At 37.3% G+C, this 15,213-nt stretch overlaps 1 protein-coding gene across 1 annotated transcript in view; it reads left to right on the forward strand.

Moving 5' to 3' along the window:
• Positions 1 to 15,213, forward strand: part of LONP2 (lon peptidase 2, peroxisomal) — a 144,088-nt gene that overhangs the window by 113,910 nt on the left and 14,965 nt on the right. The window contains 3 exon segments of the mRNA XM_009320342.1: positions 5,881 to 6,031; positions 6,564 to 6,690; positions 7,790 to 7,923. Of these exon segments, the coding sequence (XP_009318617.1) occupies positions 5,881 to 6,031; positions 6,564 to 6,690; positions 7,790 to 7,923 (412 nt within the window).

The raw sequence follows: 15,213 nt of genomic DNA on the forward strand, positions 1-15,213 counted from the left end.
GAGAGCAGCCCTGCCGAGAAGGACTTGGGGGTACTGGTGGATGAAAAGCTGGACATGAGCCAGCAATGTGCGCTCGCAGCCCAGAAGGCCAATTATATCCTGGGCTGCATCAAAAGAAGCGTGGCCAGCAGGTCGAGGGAGGGGATTCTGCCCCTCTACTCTGCTCTGGTGAGACCCCACCTGCAGTCCTGCACCCAGCTCTGGAGCCCTCAGCATAGGAAAGACACGAACCTGCTGGAGCGGGTCCAGAAGAGGGCAACAAAAATGATCAGGGGGATGGAACACCTCTCCTCTGAAGAAAGGCTGGGAGAGTTGGGGTTGTTCAGCCTAGAGAAGAGAAGGCTTTGGGGAGACCTTAAGACCTTATTGCAGCCTATCAGTACTTAAAGGGGGCTTATAAAGAAGATGGGGGCAAACTTTTTAGCAGGGCCTGTTGCGACAGGACAAGGGGGAATGGCTTTAAACTAAAGGGGGGTAGATTTGGGCTAGATAGAAGGAAGAAATTTTTTACGCTGAGGGTGGTGAAGCACTGGCACAGGTTGCCCCGAGAGCTGGTGGCTGCCCCATCCCTGGAAACATTCCAGGTCAGACCGGACGGGGCTCTGAGCAGCCTGATCTAGTTGAAGATGTCCCTGCCCACGGCAGGGGGGTTGGACTAGATGGCCTTTAGAGGTCCCTTCCAACCCAAACTATTCTATGATTCTATGTTATTCATTAGGTTAATTGGTGGGATTTCATGAGGCTAAAATCTGAGTGGTTATGAAGAAGGTGAATTGAGACCTATGCCTTGCAGGCTTCATGTATCAGAGGAGTCTGTAGCAGAGAGCGGTAATGAGTTGCCAGAACCTTCTTTCTGCCTTCTTTTTCCCTGGAGTATGATACACAATGATATCCCAGTTCAATTCCTTCTTCCACTGACTTGCATGTTCAGTGGTTTTATTCTAGCAGTTTGCTGGAGAGAGGAAGGAGTGTCTCCTCAGTTATGGGAAAGACACAGAGAGCATTGCCCTTCCCCAGCATCTTAGTGCAGAAGGCTGCGTACATCTTCCTGTGCTAGCACTGATGATGAGGAAGGTAGTGGCACAGCAAGGCTGGGCTAGGCTGAAACGCTTGAGGCTGTCCAGAGCAGATGTAGCACTAGTGCACTTAATGGTTTTGGTATTGTGCACATTTAGAATTTCTTTATACTGCTGTATTTTTACACTGTCTACCTCTCTTTTATGTTCTCTATGGCTGTAGGGGCTACCATCCTATCACTGTTTCAGCTGAACTGCTTCTGTGATTGTTCTTTACCTGTTTCAGTCAAAAGGAGTTGGGTTAGTAAAAGATATTTATCCAAATTTTTTGAACTAGTGTGGCTCGCTTTCACTGAAACAATTTAGGGCATAATCCTAGAAGCACCTCAGTTGTCAGACTTAAGGCGTGGTAACTTCTGTAACTGGGCGGTTGTAGGTGGGGATGAAAGTGGTTCTGGTAATACTTGCTAACAGAGTCATTCTAATGACTCTTTTTGACTGACAGTGCTTAATACAGTGATTTGAATATGAAAAATGCTACTTAAATTAAGGTGTCATGAGCTCATCTGTATGCTGTATGACTTTCTGCAAATGAAATGTCAATTGACATTCTACAAACATCATTATTTTCTTCCTGCTAGATAGTGTAAAATTACTGTTTTGACAAGGCCAACTAGTTCTTTGAAAATCAACATATGAACAGGCTATGGTTTGAGAGCTCTGTTTTGATCTTTGCATGTTAACATGAACTAGTAATAATATAAATGTGCTAGAAAATACCATGGCTTCACTTTTTTAGCTTTTAAAAATGACAGTTAATGGTCCTTTACCTGTGTATTTCTCAAGTGTGTAGTACACATTTCTAGGGTACATGAAAAGCCTCTAAGTGCAAGGAGAACAAGCAGGGGAATGTAACAAATATTCAAATGCATTTTCTTTTTCACTTGCAGGATTTTATTTACTCTTTGCTGTTAATGGTAATGAGCTCTATTTCTGAGTTTGCTGATATTTCTTCTGTCATTTCTCCTTTACCTATTGAACTAAGCTGGCCTGAATCTAGTCAATGCATGGATAAAAAATACCTGAAAATCAGGTTTTGTTAGCTAGCTGACTGTTGTTTGCTAGGCAGTCAAAATCTAATGAAGCAATGATTTGGCATTTCTTGGAAAGAGAATAACTTTTTTTGGAAGCATTCCAATCATGAATTCAGATCTGTACATTAATATTGTTAATTTTATTCAACCTTTGCTGTTTCTTTTAATCTATTTTTCATTCCCTGTCTTGCAATAGAGAATTAGTATTTCTGTTCTTCTATCATGTCAAGTGTGTGAGGGCAAATGAAACTAATTTATTTTTTAATTATTTGTGTTTGAATTTTTGGTACTTTACTGCTGCTTTAGGATGTTTCTGTGTTCTGTGTTTTAAAACCACATTCTCAGTGCTATTCAACTCAGCTCCTGCCATGGATTATTCCAGCTGAGGCTCGTCAGGTTAGCTTCCAACTGTCCGCTTGGGCTGCAGTCTTTATGTGAGTCATTGCTAATTGACCATTAGTTGCATCTGGAGAAGTAATTGCTCTATTAACCATGCCTGGGCTGCTCCCATGTGAGATCTGTATATCCCTTTACTGCTGTCTAAACATCCTGAAGCAGGTGCTTTACCTCTTCTAATGGAGAACTCATGCCTGGACATAACAGCTTAATTTTCATCGGCTTTTTGTGGTTTACATTGTTGGAAAGTCCATCTGGAATGAGCAAAGGTGGCTATTCTGTAGGAGAACAAACAATAGTAAGTGGTCACCTAACTGGCACATTTGTTTTTCAGACTGCTGCTTCTTGTTTGGTAAGTGTCATAATTAAGTATAAAAGGCACATCCTTTTTTCCTTAATGTTCAGGTGTGTTAGATTCTCACTGACTGTCTACAGTGGGATATATTCAAGAAGAAAATTGCCATACCCTGTAAGCTTGGAAGCAAAGCTTGATGTTTTATAATTGCCGGATATGTTGAGTTCTAGTGCTTCTGCAGAGTTGTTGCTTAAGCAAAACGGAATGTCTTCCTATTTCCAGTTACTGTTCATCAGCAAGGGAATGTTTTAGTCTAAATTTAGATGACCTCTGTTTAAAACAGAAGAAAACAGAAATGGATCCAAGTGCCTGATAGTGAGTATTTGTATGCAGGGAAATTAGACCAGGAGCATAGCCAGGCAATTAAGTGTTCATGGAACTTATTCTGGATTTTCTGGTAATAAAAAGCTGGTACAGAGAAGCCTTTGTATGCATGTGAGCTGTCGGCCATGAATTAACCAAGATGTTTTGTTCACTGAATGTTCTTTTTGTACTTAATATTTTTGTATTAGTTGAATATCTTTGAAAACTTTTGAACTTGAACTTTAGCACAGATACCTAGCTGAAGAACAGTTCTATTTGCTTTGGAAAATCTGTTTTAAATGCATAGGCATGATATTGTTTTATGTCTTATTTTAAGAAATGGTTACTGTGTCAAAGAATTATTAGAGAAACTCTAGCCCTTGTAGAAAATCTCAGATAATTCATTTTTTGATACAATCTGAGTTGGGTTTGATTACAGTTTCTGTTACCTTTATTGGATAGTATTGTTTGCTCGTGAGTACAGCATCAATATTTTGTGTATCTTTGTAAATAATATTATAATCACCAGCTTAGCAGTCAGTAGGATTCGTAAGGATTTCTAGTTGCAGACTAGAAGAAGAAAGAGATAAATGTGTGTAGATAAATGTTATAAAAAAACCACCTTGGTCTGTCAGAATACATTATTTTTCAATATCTTTGGAAGTAGTTGCAAATGCTTCAGCTAATAGACTGGAATTTTGTGGAAATACTGTGTTACCGATGTGTAAAAAAAAAAAAAGGGGGGGGTAAGTTGAATTAGGATTTGCTGTTTAAATCAGTTCTGAAAAATTTGCAAGAGTAGACTTTGAATGGGAGACTAATATTTGGTATAGATCTACTTTCTTTGAAGACAGTTTGTAGATGCTGTGCTTGGATACACTGCCTATTGTTGTGTCCCCCTACATTTTAGGGCTAGATTGTAGGACTAGTTGAGGTAAGAGACACTATAACTCTGATTGAATTATGCATCAGTGTACATGGCTAGTCAGGATACTTCAAGGCTTTTGCCTTCATCAGTACAGAAGGGAGTAAATGATAGCAGCTGCCTGCTGAAGAGGGTAAGAAAAGAAGCTTTTGAATAGCTTATAGCCAATGAACAATAGCATTCATTGAGTTCCAACCTTAGTTTTAGAATTTAGGCATATGCTTCAGTACGTTTTAAGATTTCACTGTTAAGGGAAACGTATAACTTGTATTTTATTACAGTTGCAATACATTGCCAAATATTAGTCTTAAATCTGTGCAGTACTTTAAAATCAGAAATTGTTCTGTTTTTAAAATTCTGCTGTGTTTCTGGCATTCCGTACAAAAAGTATTTTGCTAGTTTGCTGTGATCATAAAACACTTCTGTTCTAAAGATTTTTAACTTTTCAATGACTTAACAGAATTTAAGAGTAATGAAAAGTCAGAATTGTTTCTTTCACAACCATCTAAGAAGTGATCAAATTCAGATTTTCAGAATTATCGACACTGTTCTTGGCTATAATTCAAGTGGCTAAGGCAAGGGGTGCATTCATTTGGGTATAGGCAGATAAATTAATTTGACAGCAGTGTGCTATTTCTCAGGAGATGCATAGGGCCCATTATTTGTAACATGAGAATTATTCATGTCGGTGTAGCATTGATAATTCATCATTTGGGAAGGAAAAGTGTGGCAGTACTTTAAGGGGGGGTGGAATGAAGATGGTTCATGGGTGGTGATATAGAAGCCAAGTGTAGATTGCTATATACAATGAACTTCCAATTTTCAGCACTGTTAAAAAAACTACAAGACAGCACCTTAGTACACTCATGACCCACATATATAGAATATTTATCACCTAATGCAGAAGAACAGCTTATTCAAGTAATAGCTTAAATATATGCAAGTGTTGCATTTGCACACATAAGTAGTACTAAAAGCAGTAGGAACACAACACTGTTATTTAAGCCATAGTTCTACTTGTGCAGTAAATTTTTTAGGTTGGTAGACTGTGTGTTGTTATTCTTCAGTGCTTGTTTAATTTTGTCTCTGTTTTTTTTATCACAAAATTTTGGAAAAAAAGAAAAATGCAAAGATTGTGTTAGGAAAGCCAGGGCTCACCTAGAGTCAAGACTTCCATGGGATGTCATGGGCAATAAGAAGAGCTTCTACTACTGCATTAGTAGTAAAATGCTGGATAAAGCTGAATGAGTCGGGCAGGTGATTTAGTGACAGCAGATAAGGCTGAGATAATCTATGTTCTTCCCCTTGGTCTTCGCAGTGAGATCTCTCAGGTTGGTGTGCTTAGAGTAAGAAGAGCTACCAGCAGTAGATGAGGATTGGCGTCAGGGATTACTTGAGAGAATTCTACTCGTACAAGTCCATAGGACCACGTGGGCTGCTTTTCCAAGGGTGTTCGAGTCCTTGAAAGGCCACTCTCTAACATGTGTGAAAGGTCTTGAAGATAGCTTACAGAAGGTACTTGATGATTGGAGAAATGCTGCAGCCATCTTTAGAAAAGGGTAAAAAGAACTAACGGGGAAACAACTTTTTTTTTTGCATGTGGTGTGGAATGTAGTTACAGAGTAATCAGAGCGAGGCAGGATATTGAGGGTCAGGCTTTAGTAATATTCATAACATTTTATGAATGTAAAGTCAGATATGACAGATCCAAATGGAATATAATAAAAATGTGCATATTTTATTTACTTCTAATTGAACAACTGCATCAATTTTGTGTTCACTTTTGTTAAGGTCTTGGATCCGGAACAAAATCACAGTTTCACCGATCACTACTTAAACGTAGCCTTTGATCTGTCCCAAGTCCTTTTTATAGCTACAGCCAACACTACAGCTACTATCCCACCTGCTTTGCTGGACAGAATGGAAATTATTCAAGTTCCAGGTAACACTACGGTGTTTTCATTAAAGTGGCTATTGCAAGTCCTTAAACAATGTTGGGGTGTTTTTCCTGAAATGAAAAGCAGTTCCTTAAGGTAAGCCTGCCAGGAACCTAGACTGAATGGCCAGAATCGTTAAAAGAGACTAGTCAGGATGCCTCCCTTAGGGCCTCTGTCTTGAGAATGAAATTTAGCATTGCACTTAGGAAAATTCAGTTCCAGGTATGTGGACATACATTGATACATTCTGTAACAATATTTTCACTAATTGGTGTGTTTGTATTCTAACTGGCTGTTGGCTGATGCATCTTTTTAAGATTCCAATGAAGAAAGGGATCTTTGAAACACTAAAATTCTATTCTTCTTGTTCACATGAAGTTATGTGTAATCACAAAGTATCATACCAACAGCCTTTTAAATTATAGCTGGGTTCTTTTTATTAAATGCAATCGGGTACAATTATAAATGGTAGGAAATTTGATTATATTGTAGCGTATAAGCAAAAAGATTAGTAAACATATGCTTTTTCTTTTGAAGGATACACACAAGAAGAAAAAATTGAAATTGCACATAGACACTTGATTCCTAAACAGCTTGAACAACATGGCCTGACTCCACAGCAAATACAGATTCCACAAGTAACCACTTTGGACATAATTACCAGGTAAATCTGTTATTCATTGCTTTAAGTTTAAATAACTTATTTTTCTGGTAACTGGTAAATTATTTATAAAGTGATAACACAAACCATTTCTTAAGATCTGTTGTCCTTAATAGCTTCAGAAGTTCAACAATTGGTAATTTATGGAATTGCTCTTTCCTGAGCTCTGTCTGGCTCTGCTGTCTAAACTGAATCATCCTTCCTTCTCTAGAGAATTCCTTGCTCTGGCTCTCAGAGTGTGGCTCACAATCAGTTGTGTTGACACAACTGTCAAGGCACTACGAATAAACAGAAACACTTGAAGCTAGTATTGCTGCAGTGTTCAGTGTGTGAAGCCATGGTCTTGGCAGCAGACAACCTTTATTTTAAAGAATGAAGTTTTATTTCTGTCACTTTCATAGAAAAAATGGAAATTACCATTTTGTTTCTTGTGACTTGATGGGCCACATTTGTTTAAAAAATGGAATTAGGTTAAAAAAATAAAAATGTGGGTTTTTTTAAATAGCTTGTAGTAATTAGAACAATTTTTTTTGTTGGACATTAGAACAAAGATATTGATCAGAACATCTTTTGGACTTAAAACTAGCTCATTTCCAATGGAAAAACTGTATCGTTATTCAATGAATTGAAGTATTTTGTGACCAGGAACAACATTTTGGCTTTTAGTGAGTGTTATTGTCCAGTGTTTCTTTTTAATTCATAGACTAAGAGAAAACATTCTTTTACAGTCAGTTCCTCAACTTTCAGTGAACTATATTTTGAGTTTTAAAATAGTTTTTCCTTTTAATTTTTATGCATCTGAGAAGAGCTCAGTGCTACTGGAGCACTGTTTAGCATTTCACTGACGTTTGATACCAAGTGTTAGTCATGTCTTCTTCCCACTTAGTAGTTTGTCTTTCTTTACAATTTTATCAGCAAACCACAATTATTTTGATAAAAGCACATGACCATTTTTTCCTGTTTATTAGAGTGGCCCAAGGTCTCGCTGCCTTTCTCATCTCATTTTATTTGGATGTATTTTTAAAAAGAAAGTGTGTTTACATTCAAAAGAAATCGCTCTTACAAAGAATATCCACCAGTAAAACAATTGTCTCTACGCTAGATACACTAGAGAGGCAGGAGTGCGCTCTCTGGATCGGAAGCTGGGAGCTATTTGCAGAGCAGTGGCAGTGAAAGTGGCAGAAGGACAGCACAAAGAAACAAAGCCAGATCGTGCTGAAGTGGGCGAAGGAGAAGGTGTGTACCTTTTTCATGTTTTATTAAAAAGGAAACTTCTAACGTAGTCACTAGGAAGCTGATTTATCAACCTTTTCTCCTTTTTTTTATGCTTCTTTAAGGGCTCTGTTTTTAAAAGCTTTGCAAATAGAGGGACATTCTTATTATGCATGGTTCAAGTAGTGCTGAATTATGGCTTGGGACATAAGTAGAGTAATTTCAGCCTGCCAGGTTGGTAATTGAGAAGTACAATGGATCTGTTTCATATCTTAGGTATGCAATTATGATTTGTGTATGTTTTTATGTCTTCCTAGGCTTTTTTACGCAAATCTTTCACTGTTTTTTGTCTTTAATGAAAGACTAAGCATGGCTTTAGTTACTATATTTAAAGAGGTTCCTTAACTGTGCTGTGCTGCTCTATCAGCTCAGAACTCAATCGAGTTATTTTGTTGTACTCTAAAATAAATGTCTGCTTGAAGAGCTTTGAAATTAGAAAGGTTTAGGGGCACTTTTTCTGTGCCTTTTAAGACTGCACTTATTCTAAGACTCTTGAAACTTTGGTAACTTGTCAACTTCAGTAAGTCTGTTCTTGTTTCCCAAGTATACAGACAATAGTGATTTCTCATTCCCGGTCATCCAACAGACTGAATGAAAACTAACCATAAAATTCTCAAACAGCAAAAATATTCAGGTGTAACTGCTTCACCGGTAAAGGTAGACCCCTTTCTAGTCTTGAAATAGAAGGGGGAAGGAAGAAATCAGGCCCCTAATCCAGTTCATGTGCAACGTGCAACTGGTGACTGCTCCCTTTTTCGTCCCCAAATTAATGTTCTCTTTTAATAAAAATGAACATCCATACTGTGTTCGGTGAAACATACCATGCCAAAGCATAGACGGTTGTGCTTTTATTCCAGCCAGTTGCTGATGGAGGATCTCACTGCACACAGCAGTTTTCTGTTAAGGGCTTTTCAGAGTGCTGATTGCAGCACTAGATGTCTGCAGAAGCCAGTTCAAGGTAGATGAGAAACGTGAAAGGACAGAATCCGAACCTGAAGTTGAACTTCTAAAATGTGGATAGTCCTTAGTCTCAATAAAATCTAGCGAGCAGGGTGTCGGGTGTTTTGTTTGTTTGTTTTTTAAAGACTGCAATGAGCCCAGTTGATGCTTTCTGACAAGAAACACTGCCAGTCTGTCAGAGAACAACTGGGCCAGAGGACACCAGAAAGCAAAAACTGCAGAATGGCTGCTTACTTTTGCTCCAGAATACTCACAAACTTAAAATACTAAACAGACCCCTGTTGGTTTGATGTTGTGAAAGATTCCACAACTAAGCCGATGTGGAAGAAAATTTAAGTTTTAACATGTGTACAGATAGAATAGTTCTGGACTGGTTTAGAGGAGGACAAATAAGGAGACTTGTTATCTGTTCCTTTTAAAATAGGCAGCTTACAAGTCTGAATGGTGCCACCCCTTCCAGAGAGTAAATCTTGGGGGAGGAAATATAGCTGATAATTGTACAGTTTTCTCTGAATGTTTGGCTTAAAGAAAGTGAACTCTCAGTAGCAGTGGCTGTGCATGCGTGAATGACTATGCAGTTTAAATTGTCCCATTAAAAGGAGGAGCTTTTAAGACATACTTATTAATGCTTTCCATTTATATTATGTGTCTCTTGTCTACCTTCTCTCCTCTGTGCTGGATTTTTCTGAAGTCAAACACACAAGTTTGTCAATACTTCTGTGATACCTGAACTTGCTCTTGAACCAGAACACTGAGCCTTTGGGCTGTGGTGGGCAGGCTTACTAGCATCAAGCAATATCAGGTGTCTTTGCTACTGTCACTTGTTGTGATAGTAATTTTGACAAGTCATATTTTTCAAGTATTTCTTTGCACAGAAGGGTAGATATGTCTAACATGCTTAAAAGGTCTAATGTGATTGCTGAATAAAAAAAGGGTCATTCTGCTCTTCAAGCTTTCTGATAAAATAAATGAAAAGTAGGTTCAGAGCACAACTCCTGATACTGTAAGAAGAAACACTTTACTATTAAAGCAAAGAATAAAAAGGAACTGTATTAGACATCTCGATCCAGTGAGAGGTATTTACAATGTTAAAATCGGCACTGTACTTGCAACTTAGGTATTTACACTGTTAAAATTATCCACTGTTAAAATTAGTACTGGACTTGCAACTTACCAAAGCTAAGTGAAAACAGCAAGCTAAGTGCTTCAAAAGAGGGCAAAATGCTAGCATTTTTGGTTGACACACAATTTGGAGTAAGCCCTGAAGAAATGACCTGTGAAGAGCTGCCTTTGTACTTCTGGAATTGAAACTGTCCATAAGAAAAAGCTGTATTAATAAAAGGGAGTCCAAGGGACAGGTGGCTCTATAGTTAAACTTTTATATTACAATGGCATGTATATGTGCTGGTTTTTGCTGGGGTAGAGTTAATCTTCATGCAGAATGGTGCAGTCTGCAAAATGTGTTTTATTTTGTACTAGTAATCTGCTTATACCCTGCTGTATTTTTAATAGAATATGTCACTTGTTAGGAGTGTACGAGAGTAGGACACTTTTAAAAAATATTTTTGTTTAGGTTTCATTCAGTCTGTTGGAAACAGCCAAGTATTTAAAACAAAACTTGTAAACATCCCCCAAGTTGATGCAAATAATGGGATTTGTAGCCTAAATTTATTTCTTTGGATTTTTTTTACCTGTTGATTAGTGGATATTTGTGCAGTTGTGCACAGTGATGATGAATTTTTATTTCATATAATGAATGACTCTGGAAGAATAGTTAATCAAGTTGTTGTCTCTTAATAGTTTCATTTAGAATTATTTCTTGATTTTTTTTGTTTCTTTATCCTTATCTGTATAAAAAGACCTATAATTCATTTTTGCTTTACACATTTGTCAGTTACTGATGTGGTACTGAGACTCTACAGTTAGTGCATTCATATGTCATGAGTTGTGAATAGGAGAGAGCAAGCTACAGGCTTGCCTTGTAGATTCTAACTTGCTAAAGCATAATTTGTATATGATTCATAGCATATCAGAATAGTAACATGGTGCCTATTGTGTTTATTCAGCTGAGTGCCTTCTGGCTTGTGGGTTTGTAATAAAAGTTGAAAGACATTAGGTGGTAGAACCACAAAATTTCCATCATTATATTGATTAAATCAGATTATTAACTCGAAGTGGAGCATCTGTTTTCAAGGCTTTGTAAACATCAGACTTTTGACACTGTTTGATGGTAGGCTCTAAAAATGGAGGATACCTGCCAGCAGAACTGATGCTAGGAGATATGCTGTCAAGCCATGTTTAGCACTTCCCAAAAATGCATGACTGAAATACACTGGCAGCTTTGTATTGCCTTCCTCGCTCCTTTGACTCCTGAGCTTTATGATGAAGTTGGCAAGTGGAGGAGTGTTAGTTTGCATCAGTCATTGAATTTGTACTGTGAACTTCAGCAAAAGCAAATGGAGTAATTTTTCAGACCTCTCCAGGGAGTCGTCTTTGTGTACAGTAACACTATCTGATATTTTACTGAAACACTATCTAAGATTTATGAGACACTCATCTAGTCTTTGACACTAGAAGAAATTCTAGGAGTCACAAAAATATGTGAAACTCTCCCTCCTATTTTAGTGCAACTGCCTTGAGAATACAATGCAGCAACTGTGCACTAAGGCATCATATCATGATACAACAGTTGAAACCCAGAGTGAAAAATGATTTGCCTAATTCAGACTTGAAAGGATTTTTAGGATGAGTAATATTTAGTAACTGAAAGTGATGAAATGAGGATTCTATCTATGTTGAAACCAAGGCTTTGAAAATACTTAAGTATTTCCATAACCCAGTCATACAGTACAGTTTGTTCTACTCCTTGTGGGTGAAACAACACTTGGTTTTGAGTTTACATGCAAGTTTGACTGAAGTGGTCAACGTGAACTGAAACGTGTGGTCTTTACTCTCCCTCCCTCAACTTGGGTATGATGCATTTTATTCACAAAACATCATTATGCATGACTGGGGGAGGGTTGCTTGTTTTTGGTATGTATAAGGGCCTTAATACAGCTGGGCTAACATCACTGCTCGTGCAAAAAGGGACCTGTTCTATGTTCTAGCCAAAACTCAGCACTTGCAGCAGCATGGGATCTCCCATAGCACTGAGAAATGAGTTTATGAAATCTGATCAGCATAAATCCCACGGTGGTATGACTGTAGGCACTCAAGTTTGAGCTCAGCTGTGCTGGCATTAGTATACTTATCAGCTCTGCAGACTGTAATATGTGGTTCTTTCTAAAAATTGCTTGGAATGTCTTCTCTGTTTTAGGCCAGAGGCGTAAATGTTATGAAAAGTTGGGTTTATATACGAACTATTTTTTTCCCATGTTAATTTATCTAAATATTGCTGCATGAAAACCTCAAATTCAAGTGCTTCAAGTACACGTTGTTATTCTAGATCAGAATTGATGGAATGTAATTATTTTGTGAAAAGAGAGATTTTCTGATCCTGTGGGGAAAAATGCACGTAGCATATACGAGTAAGTGTTAGTAGGATTGGGGTCCCAGGAAGGAGTTCCTTTCCAAAATAAATTCTTTTGGAAGTAGCACTTCCCAAGTATGTAGTGCGTAAGATTTAAGTTGGACAATGGAAAATTGCTTTTAAGATATAGTTTCATGTTATGCCTGGCTTTGAGTGTGGACTGTTGCCAGCAAGGGCAATCCCATTCTTTCCTACCTAAATGTAGTTTTGTGGAGTTTGTTGGTTAGTTTGGAGGGGCTAAAAGAATTCTGGGTCTGTCTGTTGTGTGCTGAAGCATCTGCTAGTAAATCCGCTGAGAAAAAAGAACATGCTGTTTTCCCTTTAATTGCCCACAAACTCAAAACCTTTTCTTTTATGCTTATGTTCTTTCTTATACCTCTTCATAGCAATTCAGCAAATCAGAATATGTTATGTTAAAAGCTGTTTAAAAATTTTAGGTTTCTATTATATTATTCTATCATGGCCAGTAAGTATGGCTGGAAATCTTTGGGTTTAAGACTTATGTATTACTAGTGCTTAATTTAAATATGTTTTATGAGGAGCTGAGAAATTGTTACATGCTGAGGAAGTTTTAGGCTCTTCTATTCACTCATTTCCATTATATCTCTAGAAGAAAGTAGCAGTCTTAAATTCTTAAATCTTTGTGCCATGGAATTCCTTTTTAGATTAAATCCTGAACTACTATACTATAGTAGCTCATTGTCAGTATGTTTTCTTAGGAGTCCATTTTCGTACAAATCCAGTATTTACATGCAAGATTTTGTTTTGTTTTGGGAACTTGCAAAGGCAGATTCCTGAGGAACGCTGTCATGATCTTTGCTGAATAGCTGCAGATTCTGCTCTGAAAATTTTACAAACATAATCTTTTTTTGATTGGTTGATTGTTTTTTGGATTTTGTTTGGTTTTGGGGGAGGGCTGTTTGTTGATTTGCTGTTGGGTTTTGGTGTGTGGGGTTTTTTGGGTTTGGTTGGTTTGTTTTTGTATTTGTTTTTGGTTTTTTAGTTTTTCCAATTTTTAAATGTTAAAACAACTCAGTACCATGCTTCTTTTGTTTAAGCAGTACTGTAATAGTAGATCAGCAGGTGGTTCCTCCAGTGCAGTGTGGAGCTCTGTTAAGGGCACTTCTTTGACTTCTTAGCTTCTTTCTCCAACTTAACTCAAAATGTAAGATAATTAAGCTGTTGTCCTAACCAAAAGTTCTGTTTCTGGAAACTTGAATTTACCTGTCTTGTTTTAGATAAATATGTCATTTAACTTGTACTATCATTTATGGCTATTCATCTGGGCTAGGCAGGGAACACGTATTTGTCATTGTTAATGGAAATGTTAATTACTTGCATCCTTATAGATTCTTCGTAGTCAGCACTTCTATAAAGGTGATGAAATAAGATATTTTTTCCTTCAAAGAAAAAGTTAGTGTTTGTAATTATATTTTGGAACATCACTGTATGCTTTTAGGGAAAATTAGATAATGTCAGAATTTAGGTTAATATTTTTAGAAGTCTGAGTTTGTTATTGTTACAGATTATAAAATGGGGTCTACTAATTAGATTATATAAACTCAAAGAAAGAGTTTCTGATCCTTTTAATAGGGCAGGTGGCCTCAAAAATTACCTACTGATTTGTTTACGAGAAGTCTGTCTCCTTCAGCTGTATATGTAGATCTAGGTGAAATAGGAGCAAGCAGAAATGGGAAATTGCTTGCTAGGCGGCAGTAAAATCTTGGTATAGAACAAAAGCAGTTGTTTTTAAACTCAGTTTTGTTTTAAAATATGAATTGTCCTATCAAATTACTAAGGTTTCGAAGATCCATAGTGTTGAAACTGCGGTCTGAGTTGCAAGAATAGCATGCAGGGTTATGTTTCCTAGACTTGCTAGTATTTATGTGTTTGAATTTATTATGTACAGAAATAGTAGTTCATCAAAAATACAGAGACATGCTGGAACAACAGGAGGGCCATCTGACTAAGGCAGTGTTTACAGTAAAGGAATGGGATTTATGCATGGAGCAGTGAGTTGTACATTAGTGAAAAATAAGTGGCTATTGGATAATAACAGTTAGATTTGAGTCCGGAATGAAAACTGACTTGGTGTTATTATCGTAACAGCGATGTAGAATGTTTTCCTTGATACTGTATGAAGGCATTAGTGAGAATTGCACTGCAACAAAATTAACTGTAAAAAGGCCTTTATATGTCAGGATTAATAAAAGGATAGTTTGTATCTTGTGAAAGGAGACATTCTGTCTTCATCCATTCTGAGAATTACTTTTGCAGCACAGAACACCTCTTAATGTTATATTAAATAGATCAGTGATTTGTGTTTCCCTATAATTGCTTAAATTCCTGGATCTTCAGTTATTGTGCGTGCGTTAATATGCAGAGCAAGACAGTTTCTTCATTGAAAGTAAAACAGAATTCAAAGAAAGGAAGCAACAGTGGGTAATCTCCCAAAATATGGTGCAGAAGTCTTGAAGCCCAGTATACGTTCCTGCATAATAGGGACTATCGCTTTAAACGTATCTTAGGCTTGTGTTTTTGGGGTGGGAAGAAATATCTTCACTATATGTATGTGTACAATGCTTTTTTTAATGGCAGCCTCAGGGCAGGGAGGCACTGCCATAAAACTGCCACAGAACCTTAGAAACATCTGGATTGTTCAAGTATTTTTCATTTCTCTGATATATGTTTCACTAAAATATTGCTTAGGGCTCTCAAGAAAATGGTAATGAGCCTTTTGCATCTGGATCAAATTCTGTAGGGAA

Source organism: Pygoscelis adeliae, unplaced genomic scaffold, assembly GCF_000699105.1.
Source record: "Pygoscelis adeliae isolate BGI_AS28 unplaced genomic scaffold, ASM69910v1 Scaffold62, whole genome shotgun sequence".
Classification (NCBI taxonomy): domain Eukaryota; kingdom Metazoa; phylum Chordata; class Aves; order Sphenisciformes; family Spheniscidae; genus Pygoscelis; species Pygoscelis adeliae.